The sequence below is a fragment of the Pollicipes pollicipes genome, unplaced genomic scaffold (assembly GCF_011947565.3).
Source record: "Pollicipes pollicipes isolate AB1234 unplaced genomic scaffold, Ppol_2.1 Scaffold_4881;HRSCAF=5763_pilon_pilon_pilon, whole genome shotgun sequence".
Taxonomy (NCBI): domain Eukaryota; kingdom Metazoa; phylum Arthropoda; class Thecostraca; order Pollicipedomorpha; family Pollicipedidae; genus Pollicipes; species Pollicipes pollicipes.
In genome coordinates this window covers 23,908,218-23,929,350 of record NW_023596576.1, presented here as the reverse complement: position 1 = coordinate 23,929,350, position 21,133 = coordinate 23,908,218, and the positions used below count along the sequence as shown (strand labels likewise).

The following is a 21,133-nucleotide window of genomic DNA, read 5'->3' as shown; positions in this document are numbered from 1 at the left end:
CGTTTGCGTGCCGTGCGGCAAACTGTACTCTTGCCCATGGTCGCCCTTGATTTTTCACCCCACAGTTGTCACAATACACAGGCAGAAAACAACGACCCGCAGTCTGCTGTGTTGTCCAAGTGTGTGTCATGTGGTCTTGCTGGGCGTGATCACCGGTGCGCTTTCTGCACGCAAGGCGCCGATACCAAAGTGACCTGTATCGAGGTTAGAAAACAGCGTTTGGTTGTTATATAGGAAAATAGCAGGCTCATTTACATGCGCTCGGGTGGCGGTCAATTTGCCCCCCCCCCCCCCCCCAAGGGTTTTCCGGAATGATTTCCGGACGGCGCGACGTAACCGCGCCAAATTTTGCAGAGGTGTAGATAAACAGCGGATTGATTAGGATACAAAATTTAGATGTACATAGGGGTGCCGGTAGTGTAGTGGTTAACACGTCTGCGTTGACCACTGCGCGTCTGGGAAACCAGGGGTACGGGGTTCGATTCCCCGCGTTGTCCGCCCTTCCTGCCAGGGTGAGAGGCAGGTGACGCCATATACCCTCAGCTGCTGAGTGCGTCGTAAGGCCCCAATGACACACACTTTTGGATGTACATTGTTAAGTCACTGACTACGGCAGTCAAAGTCGAGCCATGTATTCCGCGAAATCAATTTCTGGGGAATCGTTCAATCACATGCAACCACAAGATGTTGGACGAAGTCATGTATCTCTGAAATACTTTCTTAGGCAACACAACAATTAAGTTAACAAATTCCATTAGTCTAGGGTCATGTATAAAAGTCAGACCAAGGTAAAACAACCTGATTTATTACTCTAAGGTTTGCTGGGACTGGTAGTTTCTGGTGCTCAATTCGAATGTATTGATATCAGAACTGTGCTATATTCCTTTTATTAATCGTTATACTACTACTGCCTAGCACAATTTTTGTCGCTTATTCAAATGCAAAACTTACAGAAGTTTTGCACGATTTGGGTCACCATGACTTTCAAAGGGTCAAACAAGGTCACTAATCTTACATGAACATGTGACCTCTTGCCTAGAACATGAGACCAGGTTTGGGACCACTTTGGACATGAACTTGGGGTTTGAGCTCATTTAACCTTATCTGACCCGAAATTCATGGCCTGGAAACCTCAAACTTTGACCCAAGTGAGCTTGCTCACATGCGAACACGCCCCGTGACTTTGGTGTTTCTAGCTCCTTGGTTTCTGAGATCTCAGGAGGGGAGCTGCGGCTGGTTTTCATGCATGCAAAATCGCACGAATGGTTATTTGTGTGGTTAAAAAGTAACACTTTATGCCATAAAATATCTTGTGTTTTTTGTGCCTGTTATCGCATCTGAAAGGCTGATGGTATTAGAAGTTTCCAGTCTTCCTGATCGAGTTTTGATTATTTCGGTATATAGCTGAACCTCAAGCATAGCTCAATTGAGTGACCCTCAGTAACTGTGCTATTTCGCTGAGATCGGGACGTTGGTGCGGTTTCGCTTGCAGGTAAAGTGTTGGATGGTGTAATGACAGTAAACCAGCAAGATTTGTGTAGGATTTATGTCGTATGTGTATTTATGATTGCACTGCTTATGTGCACTTTGGTATCATTGTCCTTGGTTTTGCAGGTTCCTGCTGATTTCATTGAATGGTAAACAGTGCGCTTAGTTTGCCTTCTCCGTCTTGACTTTCTTTCGACCTCTGCAGAGGGGGGGAATAGGTGGACAATGATAGGGTTGATTTTGTGATGAATACTCTATCTGCTCTGGCAGGCTGCCTCAATGCCTTCAAACTTTATGGGAACAAGTGTTTATGCTGTTCACTTAACGTGGCTGGGTTTTGCACAGTACACACCGACATGTCATAAACTTTCCGGTGTAGTGCACGAGGTTGACAATATGTAGTGTCTAGATTTTACTTTATAGCACTATTGCATGCGATTATTCTTGTATTGTTATCGGTATTAGTGTTGCTATGTACAAATGTCCCAATTTTTTAAAGTTTATTTTTATCTTGAGGCATTCTGTGTGGCATTGCTATAATCATAAGTATTTGAGAGGATCAGATGTAAACCTTAAGGTTTTCTATAACCCATACCTGCACCATTTATATGGGTGCTTATATGTTATTATTTCTGTGGATGTTTTGTTTGTGTTGTTACATTGTCTAAAGCCTTGCAAAACAGGTAATTGGAATGTTTGAAATATTTGATATTTTGGATAAATTGTGTGTGTAAAACCACACATTGTTTTGTCTCAGCATGCTTGCTTCAGGATTTCTGTGGTAGATCCAATTTGGCTGTAGCTACAGGCTTTAGCTCATTGTGTATAATCATGCTCTATTCCATTAGAAACATATGATATAATTGCATGGCATGCTGTTAAAAGTATTTGAATGTGTTCCTATAGCTATCTTTTAATCACATAAGCTTGCCTGCTATTTGCACAAAAGTGAATTTCAAGGATATGTGTGAATACATAGGTACTAGGAGGGATTTGTTCTTTATAAGTTGGTGACTTATGTTGGTTGACTTATGTTGGTTGGTATGTTGGGTGACCAAAGTTGGTGACTAATGCTAGTCAGTTAATTTCTTTGAAACTTTACCAAACCTGCCATTCAGTTTTGATAGAACATAAGACAGTAGTATAATGGGAGGTTAGGCTGCTTTTAGTGCCATGAAACAGAACATGTCATTCTATTACTTCATACAACTTCAGTACTTATCAGATAATTTATTGTGTGTGCCAGGCTACCATAAAACCAGTCTGCTGAACAGGGGTGCATTTCACATCCTTGGTTTCTATATTGAGAAAAGGGAATGACAAACCACTTTAATGCTTATTATCTTTCATATATATCTCTCTGCCTTCACCTTTCACCCTGTCCTGTTCACAGCAAGATGAAATTCATGTTTAGTAGACCATGCCATGCTAGGAAGCCAAGCATCCATGCAGCAACAGCAAGCATCTGGCCATATCATCGTCATCGAGCCTTTTATGCACATGCAGTACTCGTGCTTTGGCTTTATTCAACAAAATCTTACATCACCTTTAACAAGGATCACAAGTACCCAACTACCAACATAGATCATGCTGTCAACCATGCCTTATAATGTACAATATGTGTTTGAAAGCACTCACCATAACTTTCTTCCATTTTTTCAGCCAAAATGTCATCCTCAGAAGAGAAAGACACTGCTAACATTCCAGAAGATGCAGAAGAAGCAAGTGATGACTTCAAAAAACCTGAGGTATTGCATCTTATACTTAGTACTCTATGGCATTTTCATGTTGCTGTTTCAGGTGATAGATAAACATGACATTTATAGGACATGGTCATGGACATGGCCATTTTTCTGGCAACCTATTTCATTGTGTCAAGTTTGGAATTTGGCCACTATCCAGTAGGCACCAACATTCTACCAGGCTCACAAACCTTTTGTGTACTAGGCTCCCAACTTCAGTCATGACAAATGTTATACACAACATGTAGCCTTCTGAATACAGACAGACCCAGTGCAGACAAAAAAGGTTGAAGCCACTTTATACAGAAACCAACCACAAGAGCAGCTCAGTCTGGTATAGCTCAACTGCCTCATGGCTATGTGCAAAAAGTCTTGAGGTTCAATCAGGGATGCTAAATGTGTTGCTGGACCCCCAAAATTGTTATTACTATTATAGGTAGGAATCAAGGCTACACCTTCTGGGTGTAGCAATCATAATTATATTGCATATGTGTGTTGACATAATGGCTGTTTGCCACATTATATCCCTTGTCTTATAAAAGCCCCCTTATGAACAAATTGACAGGTTCCAAGAGAAAAGACTCCTGTGCTTGCATTATGAATATTGAGAACAGTCCAGACAGATGCTTTCAAAATGTAAGCAATCCCAGAGCCAGATTACTGCTGCAGGGCTTTGCACTGTAACATTGTTTTGCCCTATTCCTGTGCAGGATGCAGTCAGTCCAGGTTTTCTGTGTACAGTTTCTGAACTGTTTGAAACAGAGCAGTATTACAAACTATCCATAACTGCCCCTTGTACACATGCCCCCAGGCACCATGCCCAACTTAATTGATGGTTTCTTAATCTGGGTTTCAGTGCAGTGTCTGTTGAAGTAGAATGTAATTTGGAGAGGTGTGCAAATTATCATTGATGATGCATGCCACACCATGTATACAAGTCACTGGTTTTCATGCCTGTTATGTACACAGACTGTTGAGGTGGCTGTGAGGGAATCATAATGTTGTCCCAGAAGTGTGAAGTGGTAATGCCTAAAGGTAGTTTCATCCATTGTTATTCTGTGTCAGTATCAAAATGAGCGATTGCTTTCTCGTCCAAAACCTGTGCAGAATGTCCACACTGATGAAATACGTCATGAGCTGCGTTGGCCGAAAATTACCTTCATTCTGATAGATGTCACCCATGTTAAAGGTTTTGTGCCGAACTTGTTTGCAGGTACAGTAGAACACTGCCTCGTTGGAGACCACTTGCCATCCGATTTGTGCATGGGTTTATCAGGTTCGGGGCGGGCTAAATGCCACCATGTCCAGGTCGCGGGTATCGCGTAGAAAGAGGCTGAAAGCTTAGGCGGAAAGACAGTTGGAAAAGGCTACATGTTGGTGGTGGGAGCTTGGCGTTTATGGGGCAGCAGCATTATGACTGCTTACCGCCCACGACAAATGAAATGGTCTTCCTGGTTGTGTGTAATGCCCAGACGAATAACGTTATGAAACCCGGAACACGCATGTTTCAGGTTTCATAACGTTATTCGTCTGGGCATGTGTTTCAGAAAGACAATTGCAGTTATTGAAGTTGCAAGCATAATAATGAAGTTATTGTGTAAGCACTATCACAAGGATTTCTTTCAGGTGAACCCGTTGCTCGCGGAGGAAGCCAAACTCAAAGCCAAGTACCCCAATGTCGGCCGGCCAATGGCTGGTCACTCAGCATTCCTGCAGAAGCGTTTGCAGAAAGGGGTAGGTAGTGAGCTTCTGGGCTGTGTGTGCCGTGTTGGTGACACTCATGTTGAACATATTTTATAGTGGGTCAGCATTTCTTTAAAGTAATTTCGTTTTTGATCTGCTCTTTTGAGATATTCAATGTTTGAGGGTTGTTTTTCATAGGTGGCATCATTTTTGCTCTCAAATGTGGCATAGGGGTATCTCGTACACTAAAAAACGACACTCGTTAATTTACTGAAGCCGAAGATTTACGCGCCTGACATGTGTTTATTTTCTATCACATTGCTCGCTTTGATGGCGGCGGCATAGCGAGCAGCCTCTTGGGCACGATTTAATGACTCATTTTCGCTCACCATCATCAGTCGATGTCCGAGAATATCTCATGGTTCCGAGAGAAGAGCTTGAAAGCTTCACGCTCACAGAGAACCCACCGTCGATCCATTCACTGCCACGTGTTCGGCAGTCCTAGAAATTCGAAAGCCGCCAAGCCTTTCGTTACTGAGTGCGTCTGTCTAGCACTGACATCCGCGTGCCAATTCCCGCACCCCTGCAGCAGAAGTACTTCGACTCGGGCGACTACCAGATGGCGAAGCAGCGCGGCCCTCTGAGCAAGATGCGCGGCGGCGCCCAGTTGCGGGTCACGCCCCCCACCGGCGAGACCATCCCCACGCCCGAGTCGCTGCCCGCCCGCAAAACGTCGCTTGTGCAGAACAGTAAGACGCCGCTGACCTAGGGGCGCGGCGCGCCGCGTGGCCGCCGGCGGCGCCCGGTGCGGCAGTGAGGCGCGCCACGCGCCGTGAGCGGTGCCAGAGTTCGCCGCACGGACCGAGAGACTGCAGCTGCCGCGCGCTCCGTGCCGACTGTCGCCGCCGCGTCGCCCGCCGACTTTTCTGTATACCGTGTACGACTGGTCAATGAAAGGTGTCTCTCCGCGTGTGTTGAGCTCGGTGCCGCGCTCTCCTAGCCGACTGTAGAAAATGGCTGATACGCTGGAGATTTTCCGCCCTTGCTTGCACTCTGTCAAAGGGATTCTTACGTGATTTGGCCCCTAAGTCCATTGTGATGTTGGCAACTTCGGTGAAATAAATAACTGTTCCATCCGCGTCGGTGAAATATGTGGACCCGGTTTAGTCCGCAACGCTTATGTGTGTTGTAATGGTCAGCGCTTAAAGTGACTACCTTAGGCTCAGAGGGCTGGACCTACCAAGTCATTTGATTTTGCTATGGAGCTTGCTAGCAAAGGGGCGTCTGGACGAAGATTTGGCATTTTGACACTGGCATCGAAGCTGAACTCGGAGCTAAGACAATTATAAAGTGAAAGTCGAAGACGAGACTCGTTGCTGTGAAGTTTGGAACTGCGAAGTGCAGTCTTATGTCGGCGTCTTCATATTTCTGAAATGTGCCGCGTCCGAAGCCACTAGCTTCGAACACTGCGTCCTTGAAACCGGGGCTAACGTCAGCGGGTGCAAAGTCAGGAAACGCGAAGCCGAAGCCGAAACAGATCAAAATCGCCAGCAGGAGGTCTGTTAAAACCTAAAAGGATTAGGTTTTAGTAGCGTCAGTTTTCTGGTGCGTGGCCGAGACAGGGTGGGGCATTACGGACGAAAGGGTTTTATGATTGTCGTTCTAGTTTTGTGTGTTAACAGTACACAACAATTTAACTAGTTGTTCGTTTGTCGCCTGCTTTTAGCTAGTCCTGATAATGACTGGCTTGTGTGGTGTGATATATGGGGATGCAGGGCGAAAAAAATATTTTTTGCGGAGCAAAGTCGCTACTGCAGTGAAAACACCACAATCGCAAAGCTGAAGCCAGCAATTGAAAGATCGCGCGAATCCAAAGCCGCGGCCGTCATTGAAACGATGCTGGAGGCCGGAACCAAGGCCAGCTGTGAAAAGTGACACGAACCCGAAGCCGAAGTCGACCGCGTGTGGCTTCGGAAAGACTGACGGTGCGGAAAGTGGCTCAGACCCTACACGATTGAAGGAATGCCACGGTACACATACGATAGTACAAAACAATACTTGGTACATTGCATTATTGATGCCTTCGATGTCAATTACAATAATGCAACACTGACACCGCCAAATCCCAGCAACCGAATTATCATTTTTTTGCTTCGTCCATGCTCGACACGCTGTGGACTAAGACGCTGGTATCATGGAAACGCTACCTTATGGCACACAACCTCCAGTGACAAGTCACAGCCAGAAATATAGTTCGTTCGTGAAACCGCGTATTCGAAACAGTTATATGGAAAACAGACTTAGCAATCGTACCAGGCCGGCAATTTTGTGCACTTTTAATTGCGAAGCAATGCTTGGTGGTCCCAAGGTGTTTAAGAGGGCTGAACTCGTCTTTTCTTGCAGAGGATCGCACCGCCCCAGGTGGAAACGGGCGCGGCGATCACCGATTCCGTATGAAATAGGCCGAACGTTGCAGCACGTCCAAAGCCATATGATATCTGTTTTGCTCTCGTTAAGTCGTGATATTCTACCTCCTTCCGTCCGTTGAGGTTCGGCCTTAACCGTTTGAATGGGAGGCGGGCACCACCTACCGGCAACTGCCTGACGGCAGTGTCTGAAGTCCACAGAGTTACGACTGAGGACGAAGCGCAGGGGTTGTGGCGCTTCAGGTGTTGTGGATTTGCTGGGGCTGTAACGCCTCTAACTTTTCGGAGCCAGTTGCTGAAGCGGCCTCTCGCCCACATTTGGCATGTTCTGTGATGGCGGGGAAGTATGAGAGGGCGTGGCCTGAAACTTTCAGTACCTTTAAATTGAATGTTGCACTTTTGAAGATTCTGAAGTAAGCATCAAATATGCTGAACCAAGCTCACCTATAACTATTGGTATACTTTTAAGTGGAAGACTGCTAGATATACTGGTGCATGGTACACTACACTGCACTAGTAGATGGCAGCACACCAGGGAGGGGGGGGGGGGGGGGCGTTACCTTTCCTGGTCAGTGGCTAGAGAACCTTTCCATTCCAGCCCAAGGTATTCCCTAGCTGCCATCTCGCGGCATGGGGACTGGCCCCCTGGTCTATTTGGAGGCCCTCAGGGAGCGTATTGTTTATCGGTCCCCTCCTCGACGCAGGCTGTCTTCTGACTGGAGCTGCTGCAGCCGGATCGATGCAGTGGCTCTCACTGGCGCAAAAGGATCATTTACGGGCACAGAGGGTCCAATAATTTGCACAGGAAACCCAGTTCCTTTCCACGAGTCACTGGTCGAAACGAGGCGGTGGGCTGCCGTTCGTTACTGAGGCCTCCTGTGAGAATCGGGGCCCTTCGACTGTCTTATTGACTCATTATGAACCCTTTCACTGCTGCCAATGTTCTGCCGCCCTCAGAGGGGCCGAGCCAACGGAGAACGCCTGTGGTTGGCTGTGATGGGCACCAAATAGGCCTCTGGCCGACTCGAGCGGCACGGCATCTCCTATCATGTACGCACTGTGGTCAGGGGACACCCTGTCCAAGACGGGAACCCCGGCCAATGCGACTTGCTAGGTCTTCTCAGTGTCATTCGCGGACCCAGACATTGTCCATGCTTGGAAAATTGGCCTCAGTCCGACAAAGGGACGATTGTTGGTGATCTGGACCGAAGTGAAGGACTTTATTATCACAGGGGCCCCCTATCATTGCCAGAGGCCCTGATTGACATTAGAGAGCCCGGCCCTTCGTACTGGAGGCCCGGCCGGCCCTTCGGTCCTTCGAGCCCTATAATCGGGCCATTGATTGTCAATCCCGAGGGACCTTCTGGGTCCCGAGGGACCGAAGGGGCCACGCGCCTGCTTCCCTTCCCCCTCCCCTGTCTGCGGCGTACGTGAGATAGCATCGTATCAACGATGGTGGCAAACGAGCACCACCGAAAGTACCTATGAGATTCCTTATGTTAAAAAGCTTATCTTATTGCGTTGCGGGGTCCCAGCTTCACGATATAGATCACAGTGCATGTCTGACGCTTGCAATTATCTAGGAGCAGTCACGCCGCTCTCATTGCCGAGTACATCGCCGAGTACATCGCCGAGTACATCGCCGAGTACATTGCAATCAACAATGGTCATATCGGAGCGCCGGTGACCAACCGCGAGGCTTTGTTACAAATGTATAACACGAAACAGGCATTTTCTCTTAGCGCTACGCGTAAGTCAGTCTTTTGGCTGTAGCTCGGTCCAAGGTTGAATTATTTCAAAAGCTTTAAACGTTCAGACTCCTTTTCACGCCTCGCATTTTCTACGTTCTACCACGAGAAATCCGTTCACTAGTATTCTTCCAGTGCTATCTGAATTAAGGTTCAACACTTCGTCTTTACAGTAACCTACGGAGATAAGTTATCACATGACCTTGAACGGAGATAAGACATCACATCAGCTTGCTAATTTCGGTCTCGGAACTGTTCGTACTGCACAGAACTAGTACCTTGGTAAAGTTCACGACCATAGCTTTACCGGAAGCGACATAAAGGGGCATTTGAAATCGAGGATGAAACGAATGGGCTGCTTAAAAACCGAGTGAGGTGATCAGATCCATATTTCTGGAAGTTAACTCACCATGTTAGGGGTATGAGTTGTGGCAAGACGTGAAGTGTGGCAAAACGTAAAGCACGACAATAAACTCACGTGTTTTGTTGTGGTGGTTTTGACATTCTGACATTAGTCAGAAATGTAGGAGGTAGTTAAACACGTTCTGTATGTTGTTTGAAGATCATGAAGCGAGTCACGTAACATTTCCAGTCAGGTTTCCTACAAAATATAGCGTTTTACATTGTCCTTTAATTGAAGTCGTTTGCGTCATTCAATCTTGTAACGAAGCGGAGTTATGAGCTTAATAATACCTTATCATTTGATACAAAAATATGGTATGCATCTAGAATGATGCGTTGGCTTCCACTTACTGTCAATCATTTGCCGCAAATTTTGAAGGGATCCAAGAAGTCGGTTGTGAAAAGTAATTGGCACGTCATCGTTTCAAGCTAGGTGGGGTCGAATTAGCTGGGCTAATCAGGGCAGGCTTGCTTATTACCAAACAGGCCGATTTTAGTGATCAAATGAAGCGTAACGAAACTTGTACAAAATTGCTAGATTACAAGAGGAGCTTACTTTTTTGTTTTCTTTTCTAAAATGGTGGAAGTTTTTTTTAATGTTGTCAAAATTAGACGATTAATTACAGAAACACGTGTTCCAAATGTTACATTTAAAGTGCTTAAAATCTAAATAAGTCTATGGGGCTCCGACGTTTAGTGGTTTTTAGTCGCGTATTTTAGGGAAATGAAGTGTGACAGGATATAGAAAACGATGAGCAACAATATCATACACTTCGTTATTATATCAAACATAAAATGTAGGCACAACAAGCTTATCACATTCCTGGCGATCTCTTTACCTTCCATTCGACATTACTATATGACCCGATTTAACGTCTCGTGTTTCCTGCATAACGTAGACATTGCTCGCACCCATCAGGTACAATGAACCCCAAGTGATAATCCTCTTTCAAAGTCGAGTTAATCAACAAGCAACAATGTATGAAGCTAAACCAGAAGAGGCAAACGACTTTTTAAAAAAATTGCTTCGATTGCTGCTTGTCGGCACGCCATTAACGCATATCTGGCCGGGCTGCTCAGCACTGCTTGTCAATCGTCGTTTCATTCGCAACATATTAAGCCATAGGTTAGCAAAGTTGGGCGTTGACAAAAGTTGGAGAGTAGAGTTAAAGCTGTGTAAAAGTTGGAAATTTACCAAAATCGTACAGTTACAACTTTGACTTGAAACAAAATTATCACACCTGTAAACACATTTAAATATATTTTAGGCCATTGCCATCGCCACTGGGGCTTTACGATTCACCCAGCTGCTGAGGCGATAAGGCGTCACGTACCTCACAACCTGGCAGGAAGGGCGGGCACCGTGGGGATTCAAACCCTTACTGATTATTTCTCAGATGCGCAGGGGTTAATACAGATGCGTTTGCCACTGCACTTTCGGCATCCACAGATAGCTTATATGAAATAAACAACTTCCACCGGCTTTTCCAGCAACGGCGAAGGTCTCGCAATAGCTCCAAAATTCAGCGTGTTATTACAGAAATTAGGTTTCTAGAAGCAAAACCAATGTTAGGTCTGGGGGACTACGAATGATGAAGTTGGCTTTTATCAGTGTGTCACAGCAACATGACAGTCATTGGTTCTGATGTAAAACACGACCCAAAACACGTGTCTGCCAACATGATTTACATCGCTCTGCAACTTGTCTTTAAAACATAGAAATTGTTCTTTAACTTTTTGCATTCGCTTGATGTGCTCTCTATGAAGAACACCACTACCTTACTTCTAATCTCCGGGATTACTATTCCCAATTCATTTGGAATAAAAGAAGAATCAACAAATACTGAACTAAATTGAAACGTTACAAAATGAGTTGCAATGAAAATATACTGACATGTAATGGTATCAATATAAACGCATTATGTGTTTATCTTCTCAAATGTTTGATGCTCAAATGCATTATGAACACATAAAATGTGTAATCTTCCGCACGTTTGATACTTATCACACTGGGTATTTAAGGTAGCAAAAATCATCAAGCTTTCATGAAACAATACCCTGATACGTTAGGAGTTGTGAACATTAGGGGTTATGATGCATTAGGGGTTACGATACATTAGAGCAGGGGCGGATCCAGAAGAGGGGGCACGGGGCCATGACCCACCTTGGGGCCCCGAAGGGGCCCATTGGCTCTGAGGGGACCCGTAGTGGGCCGAACAGGTGCAGTTTTTTTAACACAAAACGCAATGAAGCTGGGTATCTCGGGACTTCAAGGCCATCAAGAACAGTTGTAAGCGAAAGCGAAGGGCCTATGAGAGGTCCAGAGAATTATTCAGTGATTGGAAAAGCTGTGAACTGGAAATTTTAATTCACATTACACTGTCTAGGGGCGCCATGCTGTTTTCGGGGGACCTATATGCCCACGTGCAGGATCGTTTCGATCATCAAGGAGCATTCCACGTCGCCCTTCATCTTTTCGCATTCGCTCGGAGGGCCCTGCGCTGTTGTTGATGCCCTTCCTGTTAGCGTGCCAGGGCACTCTAGGCAATCACGGGCCCTTCCGCGGATTCTTTCCATTCACCAGAAAGGCTCTGTGAGTTAAAGCCGGGGTCCCATGTATTAACCTGCCGGGGCATTCTCGGTTGCCCAGGGCCCTTTACGTGAGCCTCGGTTAACCTACAGACACACTTGCGATGCGTTCATGGGCCCCTACATTGGTCTGGGGTGTTTCCAATTCTCTCCACTCCGGGCCTCGGGTACTTCTTTTTTAATGGAGGCCCTACGCTCTTTTTTGGGGGGGGGGGGGGGGGGCTGTCTGATAACCCGCTGGGGCACATTCGATCGTTCGGGGACACTGCATTGGACATTGAGCGCGTGCTATTTGAATGGCGCCCTACGCTCTTGTCAGAGACCCCACTGTTCGCCTCCTCGGCTACACCGGATTGTTCGGGGGCTCTATTGGGTTTTTGGTGTTCCCTCTTGTTCCTCTTGTTCCCAACCCTCTTGTTGGGAGCCCTAGTTGTTAACCTGCTCGGGCACACTCGAACATTCGGGGGCCCTCTTCATTGGGTCTTAGGTACTTCCTATTTGAATGGAGGGCCCTACGCTCTTGACGGGGGCCCTATGTGTTAACCTGCTCGGACGCACTCGATCGTTCAGAGCCCCGCACATTGCGTCGTGAGTATGTCTTATTTGAATGGATGACCCGATGTTCATGGGGATCCCATTTCCTGACCTGCTCGGGCCGATGGCGGATGCAGGGGGGGGGGGTCGGGGAGAGGGGGGGGGGGAGGCACAGGACCATGCCCCATGGACCATGCTGAGGGGGCCTAAAGACACCGAATGGGCCCTTAACCGGCCGCACGGAGGCAGTTTTTTACAACAAAAACACAACAAAGTTGGATGCCTTTGGGTCTGCAGACGACCAAGAACCATTGTGAGCAAAAGTAAATGGTTCATAAGCAAACAAAGTTCATTCTTCGCTGATTGAGGAAGTGTTGCTTGGAGGAAATTTTGGGGCTCATTACGCTGTCTAGAGGCATTACGCTGTTGATTGCCTGACCCTATATGTCCGCTTGCTGGGTCAGTCCGATTGCTAAGCAGCTTGTCACGCTGCCCTTGATCTCTTTGCTTGTCTGGTAGGGCCCAATGTGCTGTTGGGACGCTATCTGCCTCCATGCCTGAGCACTGTTGAACGATCAGGTTTCCTCCACGGATTCTTCCCATTCGCCCAAAAGGCTTTGTGCACTTTTTCTGGGGTCCCATATGCCGGGGTACATTGAGTTGCTCAGGGGCTCTTCATATAGATCTCGGGTTCTCTCCACTTGCTTGGAGGGCCTTGTGCTGTTGCTAGGGCTCTTATAAGTTAAGGCACGGAGACACTCGATGCTCAAGTGTCCTCTACTTTGATCGAGAGGTTTCTCCTTTTGGTCTCATTTGCTGAGGACTTTTACTCCTATCGAGGCTCGTGTTGTTAACCTGCCCGTGCTCTCTTGATTGCACAGGGGTGTTAATTTACGGTCTTGGATATTTTCCCTTTGCTCGGAGGGCCCTGTGCTATGGCCGAGGTTTTATATGTTGGCCTGCTGAGACACTACCGATCCTTTATGGACTCACCACGTTGGTCTTGCTTTTTTTGTTGCTTGCTCTGAGGACTTGACTCGTTGACGGGAGCCATTTTGCTGGCCTCCTGCGGCACCCATGATCGCTCAGGGTCCCTATTGGCCTTGGTGCCTTCGTCTTAGAGCAGCAGTCGAATACGCGCCGATGAACTTTTACGCGTAATTGCCGAACGTAATTCTACATGCCGCCGCCGTCGCATGAGTCATTTCCATTGGCTATTGAGTGTGTGACATCGATTATACTAGTGCATCACGTTCTTAACAAATTTTGAATACTATATATATATATATACATTATATGTATATGATGCATACGATTTGTCTCATAATGTAGTGAACAAAATGCAAGAATGTTTTTTGGAGGGACCTCAAACTCCAGGGGGCCCCACAACGTTGCGTGCCCCTCCCCCTTGACGAAATCTTGGATCCGCCCCTGCATTGTGGTTATGACACATTAGTAATTGTGATACATTAGCTGTTTCGAACATTAGGCGTTATCATACATTAGTGGTTACGAGCATTAGGTGTTGCGATAATCCCCCGTGTACCTCGGCCGTGAGCCGAGACTACCAAAATTGCTATGCGGTTGGCTTGCAAATTAAGTGTTCAAGACCGCTCGCAGCAGCTGACTGTTTTGAAACATGTGCGCATGAAATGTCTACGTCCTCGGGCCGTCGCTGAGCTGAAAGGTGGAATGCGTCATATTGCGCACTGCTGATTGTGTATTTGTTTGGTATCTTTGATAGCCCAGAATACCAGTGCTTCGAACATGAGTGGGTGCGCATGGTATGGCAGACGATCGCCAAGCGACATATTTCGCTGTTAACACTACGAGGTGGTGTAGTACCGTCAGCGAGGGTCTTCGAGGTCAAAACCGGTGCAAGCATCGGGGACGGGTCAATGTTGTCTAACTAGTGTGTAGGGTGTGTACAAGGCTATGGTGTGGATGTGCCATTGTCGTATAATAGGCTATCCTGTGTATTGTTATCGGGTGGTTTGCTTGGGTGCTATTGTGTGCGGAGTTTTAGGCTGGCCAAAAGCCTGATATTGCGTGAGTGTGGGTTTGACTGAAAGTGAGTAAACCCTTTTGCCACCTTGGTGAACTTTATCAAGTTAGGTAAACAGGCATGACATATTTTATGCCTCTCCCATCTCTCATTGCTTTAATGAGTGTATTGGCATGCCATGAATGTTTCGGAGTTTTAGCTTTTGGCTTAAACAAGCAAAAACATGTGTACACTTGTAAGTAGCTTAACCCTATTACATTTAAAACAATAATACTCCTGACAATGTTTGGCTTTGTTGTGGGCAGTGATATGATGCAGATTCCATTGTGACAAAATTGTCTTGCTTGCACAGTACAAAGAAAAACATTTGGAATTCATGCAGCTCAGCACTGTGGATATTTATCACAATGTGATCTTTGATGTGTGCAATCCCTTTAAAGCTGAACTGCATTGCACTGAGGGGGAGGGGGGGGGGCAGAGGCCCTACATACAGAATGAGATCTGCTCATTCATGTATGGGGCAGTTCACTGTATATCTGTGTGCACACAATTAATTGGTAAATTTGTAATAATCTGTATATACAGAATTCAATTTGTTACATTTTGCATTGCCATAGTAAGGCATGATGTGCTGCAAGATATGATGGTATGGTTGATTTCATTTTGCATGACAGATTGACTAGGTGCCCTGGTAAGTCTGTAATTATGATGAGTTCAAAGGACTGAAATTTGCCTGGTTGTAATAAGCCAAGAAATCTGCAAATTGAGTTCTTTGGTAAAGAATGTTAGACCATTGCTGACCTCAGAAATCAAAATGCTCAGCACACAGATCCCCTTTGCTGTTCTGACATATTTTCTCAGATGCAAGGTTTTGCCAAGAAGCATGAATTTGGTGTAGCAATTTCAATTGACATATTTTAGCAGTTCTAAATGGTCAAAATGGTTTAATGTCAAATTTCTATATCACAGTGGTGAGAATGATGCCATAAATAGACATTTGCCATGTTTGTGTGATAAGAGTCACCACACTGTGCTAATACTTAAAGTGATGCACAGTGTGGTTTTTATTTACTCTAATAATTTGTCCATCATGTAGTACTGTTTACAGCTATCAAAAGCAATTGCATGTTGTGTCTATCTATTGGTGTGTGAAATGTGCATACCCTTTTTCCCTGACCATGCAAATTGTGCATTCCCATGGATTTTATCTGGAATGCTGATAGCAATTGGCTCTACCATGGTCTAATTTTTTGTTAAAATAGGAAACAAAGCATGCCATGTTATTTGCATTTCTGGGGCACTTTTTGTTAGTCAGAAAATTATTGTCTTTTGGTCTGAATTTTTTTATCGGGTATTTTGTAAGCTTACATGGCCAACATTGAAATACTCCGGGCCAAGGAATGCCCATGAATGCTGTTAAGATATATTTTGGTTTTCAACCATAATAAGCAATTAAGCATGACTGTCACTTTTTGGGGTATAGTGGGGCATGTTTTGTGTTCTCAAACACCCTCAAAGCTTGAAAGCAGTCCTCAGTAAAGCAGTGAAGTGATTTCTGATCACATTTGGTGTCCATGTGGCAGTTCAAGTGCTGGCAGTTTCCCATACATACATGATCTGCAGTGAAAAGTGGTAATAGCATAGTGGTTAACATGCTTGCATTGACCACTGTATTGTTTGGGAAACCAGGGGTATCAGGCTCAGTGCCTCAAAATGTCCCACCAGGATGAAAGGCAGGCAATGCACATGACCTCAGCGGCTGAGGGCATCAACCCCCAATGTCAGTGATGATCTACTATGTATTTATTTTGTTTCTCATGTCTTTGCAGACACTTTGGGTGATGAGGAATGTCTTTAGTGGAGACAGCAAAGGAAGCAGATCACGATTGTCAAGATAAGGTGGAACAGGTGTATGGTAAGTGCTCCATGCAGTGGTGCAACATATCATTGATCAATATATCCCTGGATGTTGAGTGTAATACTGTGTGATACTTATCCAAATTTGTGAAAAGATACATGATGTGACATTTTGGTGACCTGATGCACCCAATAAATGCTGAAGTTATCCCTGGATGCAATGCTGTGAGTGCCTCAGGGGCGCGCGGTTCGACGCTAGCAGTGGCACAGAACAGATCACCTCTTTGCTGTGAGGTGAGCCAGTCTGTTGTGATGCATCGAGAACGCGGGGACGTGTGCTTCGGTTTTAACCCCCGGATCCACCTCTCTGCATGGCGCATCAACTGGCAGGCTGGTCGACCTGACCACCGGACTGCCCCAGACGCGCCTCTCGCATGGCTGGGCTCTTCTGCGCCGAGCCCGGCCGCTGCGAGCGTGGGCAGCGCACCGCACAGCGGACGGGCGCGGTGACCAATGGCCCTGTGTGCCTTGTGCGGTGGGTCGGGGACTCCCAGGGCCGGGTGGTCTGCCCGGTCCGGGCACGACGATCGGAACGGCTGTCCGCCACTGACGCGCCGACGTGGGGCTAGACAGGCATGACCGCGCTATAGGTGGCGCTGCACGGAGGCATTGTCACCACACGCACAGGCTGGACGTCTCATTCAGGAGAAGGAGAATTTGCCGTTGAAATCATTAAGTCAGATTGGCTCTTATGCTTATAGAAAACATTCGCAATGTGAAGATCAGATGGCTTTCCCGCCGTTGGCAGCTACGGTTCTCTTTTCGAATGGTCTTGCCCCCCCCCCCCCGCCCAGGTTGTGCCGCCCAGGAACGCAGCTGGGCGGCACCCAAATCGGTTGTTTGGCCTGCCAGACATGTCTTCTGACTAACGCCTGATGGTACGGCGACAAGAGGGTGAATGAGCCAAGAATGAGAAATTGCGTTACTGAGGCGTAGAAATGTAACTCTTCCACTCCTGACAGCGTCTTTATGGGCACGTGAGCTTAAACATGATGATAAATTCCTGTGATAGAACTTTTCCAGACTTCGTTTTTCTCTCCGCTGGCAGTAGAAAAACTTGCTGCAGTGCCAGCTCATGCTGGACTCGGCATCCCTGATCACCGAAACATGGACGTGACGGTAGGATTGACAGTCGAAAATAAAGCACGTGAATCATGATGATACATTAACCGGTGACTGGGCTTGGTCGTGAAGAAGCGATCACAAATGACCTATCTTAGCTGTGCACGCATGCTGAGTTATGGATGGCGAACGGGTGTTTCTACGCTTTAACGCACTTTTTTTCAAAAATCGAACGCACTTCCAACCGTAAATCTGTACGCCACATTGACTTCAACCCATCGAGGCGGACCGAGTTGGCCACGCCATGTCCACCGCCTCGCACCCTACCGCGCCGTGTGCAGTGTCAGTGCCTCGCCTACCTGGCCCAGTCGATCTCCACCGTGCATTACTCATGTCGTGCCGTATAGTGTCACCAAATGATGCTAATGCTGTTCAAATGCGAATGCAAATGATGCCGAAATCCTCCTGAACAAATAGAAACCTTGAAGGCGGGCGCCGTTTTGTTCCTATCGTGGTAGTTAACGCTCCCGTTATTTGTTCACATCTCTAGCTCAATATCAGGGACAAAACGTGTCTTGCCTTGTCGGGACGTTACGCTTAGCCGGGCGCAACCAGGGGAAGGGATATCGTCCACCGTGATCGTTGTGTGGCCAGGGGGGGGGGGGGAGGAACCTAGGCTGTAAATTGCCAAAAGTGCGTGCGCTGCCGTAATTGATGGACGGCCCCTTGCCCGTACGGTGTCGTGTACAGTGTCGCCGCCTCGCCGCCAGACCTGATCCGGTGCATTGAGGACCCTGAGAAGAGCGCCAGCCTGGAGGACCTGCGCGTGGTCAGCGAGGACGACGTGGCCGTCAGCCGGTTCCCGGGCGTGGGGAGCGCCTACTACGTGCGCGTGCAACTCACGCCGACGGTGCCGCACTGCAGTTTGGCTACGCTGATTGGCCTGTGCGTGCGCGTGCCGCCTGCAGGAGAACCTCGACTTCGAGCACAAGCTGGACGTCGTCATCAAGGAGGGCTCACACCAGACCAGTGGCGAAGGTCAGTGCGGGGCCCAGCTGGGGTGCTGACGGGGAGTGGACCGGGTTTGAAGTGATTGCTCGTCGCTGAGGTCTTATGCACGGCTTTCAGCTTCCCTGGTATCGTGTTTGGCGCACTTGCGTTTCATCCAGAGTGCCATTAACTTGTGCTTTTGCGACCCGGTTTTGTGTTGGTAAGCTAGTCGGCTACTGGGTTTTGGAAGATGTGTAACCCATTGCAGGGTTATTATCGCTGTGCATCAGTTGCACAAAATAATCGAACCGTTTGAATGGATGGGCTTCTGAGATCAGAGCTCATGCTAAGTGGTACATGTGTGAGCCCTGACCCCGTGCATACGTTCGTGCAATCCCAGGTCAACAGCAGAATTTGAAGCCGAAAGTTTAACTTGCCGCAATGCTCGGCACGGTCTGCCCTGCCCTCTGACGTCAAATGAACTCCAACGCGATCGCTGCCACTGATCGCAGGTTATTCGTTTCGATGGCAAATAGCGACTCGAAAAATCGAGAGCAAAGAGTCGAAGTCGAGTCGAGTCGAGTCGAGTCGAGTCGAGTCGAGTCGAGTCGAGTCGAGTCGAGTCGAGTCGAATCGAGTCGAATCGAATCGAATCGAGTCCATCCGGCCACGGATGAGTGAATCGGGAGGCAGACGCTCTTACCAACTAGTATATCGGGACGGACTTTTCCATCATTGCAATCAGCCCATTTTGTACATGATGGCATGTTCGGTCAGCATGGTGAGCGTTATGTAGAGCCAGGATGGTGTTGCTGAAATCCTCAAATGAGGTGCATCTTGTCACCATGCTACGCAGTGAGCTTTGGATACGGACAAAACGCTCAATATGTGTCTGAAATGTTTACCACTCGTGCGGCGTGAGCAAGCAGGTCGTTTTATTACAGTCAGTGCACCCTAAAACACCAGTAAACGAAACTTCTTTTCGTGGGCTGCGAACCGTTGGAGCTAGTGGCATGGTGTATGTTTCCCGTGATAAAGCTCCGGCCCGGGGGGTGTGGTGTGCTGCCAGGCGGCGGGTGTCCCGGGCGTCGGCTCCGTCTGGTGTGATGTGACATGGTGCGGCGACGGGCTGCCCTCCGGCCGCCCCACCCCGCCGCCACGGCCGCCGCTGACGCCCGTCCTCACGTCCGCCCGCCAGTGAGCAAGCAGATCAACGACAAGGAGCGGGTGGCGGCCGCCATGGAGAACCCCGGTCTGCTGAGCACGGTGCGCCGCTGCATTCGCGACCCGGAGTAGCGCGGCCCGGCCGGCCATGGACGGCTACCGAGGCCTGGTGCTGGGCGGCTGCACCACACTGGCGGTCGCCTGCCTGCTGGCAGCCGCCGCGCGCCGCCTGCTGCGCCGCCCCCCGGCGGCGCTGTTCCACGAGGTGCTGTTCTTCCCGGCGGCGCCGCCGACGGCCGCGTCGCCTGCGAGCGGGACGCGCCGCCCGGCGACCCAGCGCCGGGCGACGAGCGCCGGCTCGAGTGCGTGCTGCGCCGGCTACGCGCCGCGCGACGCTCGCTCGACGTCTGCGTGTTCGTGCTCAGCTGTCCGGAGCTGGCGGCCGCTGTGGCCACCGCCAGCCGCCGTGGCGTGCGCGTCCGAGTCATTCTGGACGAGGAGATGTCGACGTGTACCGGTAGCCAGCTGCAGCAGCTGCGGCGCATCGGCGTTCCCGTGTTCGTCAAGCCCAAGCCGTTCCTCATGCACCACAAGTTCGCCGTGGTGGACGACGAGGTGCTGGTGTGTGGGTCGTTTAACTGGACCCGACAGGCGGCGCTCGGCAACAACGAGGACGTCATCATCACCAACAACCCGCAGCTGGTGCGGCCGTTCGTCGGCGAGTTCCACAAGCTGTGGGCGATGAAGGAGAAGTGATCGGCTAAGTCAATAAATGGAGTTATTCAGTTTGCTGACTGGTTTTCTTACAGACCGCTCGCATGGGCGGGTCAGAGGTAATCGGGCTCGGCGTCCGTGCTCGGAGCACCAACAAACAGATGGCAGCTCCAGTAATCTCTGCAGCGCCGGCTTGACAGAAAGCGGCGGAAAGCTGCATTTTGATGGGCTTTCACCTCTGTTTCGGAATTACGGTGATCAGTGGGCGCGTGCCGCGCTCGCTGCCGTGCCGTGCCGCGCTCGCTGCCGTGCCGTGCCGCGCTCGCTGCCGTGCCGTGCCGCGCTCGCCAGGGGCTTTGGGTGCTGTCAGCGGACGTCTCGTAGCAGCGTCATTGCGACAAAGCAAGACAATATAACACCACGATGCGACGATGCCAAACATACAGAAGTATCCCCGAACTATCTGCTGATTTTCATTGATACGTCAGCTACAACTTACCTGGGTCTCCACAATTCCGGGGCGTGCAAGCTTTCACAACCGAACAAAAGCGATCTCGACAGTAACCCAGAAAAACGTCGTTGGGGCGGTCCGTCCCATGTATCTGTTTGTGCCCTTTCCAGCGGTTGGGTGCCGTTGCAGCTGCACGTGATAGCGCGTTTAGTCCGGTT

The 21,133-nt window shown here is 48.5% G+C and overlaps 3 protein-coding genes across 3 annotated transcripts; all 3 read left to right on the top strand.

Moving 5' to 3' along the window:
• The first annotated feature begins 1,409 nt into the window (after window positions 1-1,409).
• Window positions 1,410-6,128, top strand: LOC119101792 (cAMP-regulated phosphoprotein 19). Its single transcript, XM_037225217.1, has 4 exons — window positions 1,410-1,492; window positions 3,151-3,236; window positions 4,857-4,964; window positions 5,503-6,128. Exons 2-4 carry the CDS (start codon window positions 3,156-3,158, stop codon window positions 5,680-5,682), a joined length of 369 nt encoding a protein of 122 aa, XP_037081112.1. The 5' UTR covers window positions 1,410-1,492; window positions 3,151-3,155; the 3' UTR covers window positions 5,683-6,128.
• Window positions 6,129-14,301: 8,173 nt separating this feature from the next.
• On the top strand, window positions 14,302-20,000 carry LOC119101077 (cytosolic iron-sulfur assembly component 2A-like). The gene is given in 5 exon segments (XM_037224331.1): window positions 14,302-14,387; window positions 16,447-16,532; window positions 18,367-18,554; window positions 18,556-18,634; window positions 19,785-20,000. Coding segments are annotated over 4 exon segments (432 nt in total). The 5' UTR covers window positions 14,302-14,387; window positions 16,447-16,465; the 3' UTR covers window positions 19,883-20,000.
• Window positions 20,001-20,083: 83 nt separating this feature from the next.
• On the top strand, window positions 20,084-20,519 carry LOC119101765 (mitochondrial cardiolipin hydrolase-like). Its single transcript, XM_037225183.1, has one exon. The coding sequence runs from the start codon at window positions 20,252-20,254 to the stop codon at window positions 20,504-20,506; it is 255 nt and encodes an 84-aa protein (XP_037081078.1). The 5' UTR covers window positions 20,084-20,251; the 3' UTR covers window positions 20,507-20,519.
• Window positions 20,520-21,133: the final 614 nt, after the last annotated feature.

Bases quoted from the DNA above. Each gene is read 5' to 3' on its own strand.
- LOC119101792 (XM_037225217.1), top strand. From the start codon at position 3,156: ATGTCATCCTCAGAAGAGAAAGACACTGCTAACATTCCAGAAGATGCA. The intron at 3,237-4,856 runs GTATTGCATCTT...GATTTCTTTCAG, and splicing joins ATGACTTCAAAAAACCTGAG to GTGAACCCGTTGCTCGCGGA. The intron at 4,965-5,502 runs GTAGGTAGTGAG...GCACCCCTGCAG, and splicing joins AGAAGCGTTTGCAGAAAGGG to CAGAAGTACTTCGACTCGGG.
- LOC119101765 (XM_037225183.1), top strand. From the start codon at position 20,252: ATGTCGACGTGTACCGGTAGCCAGCTGCAGCAGCTGCGGCGCATCGGC.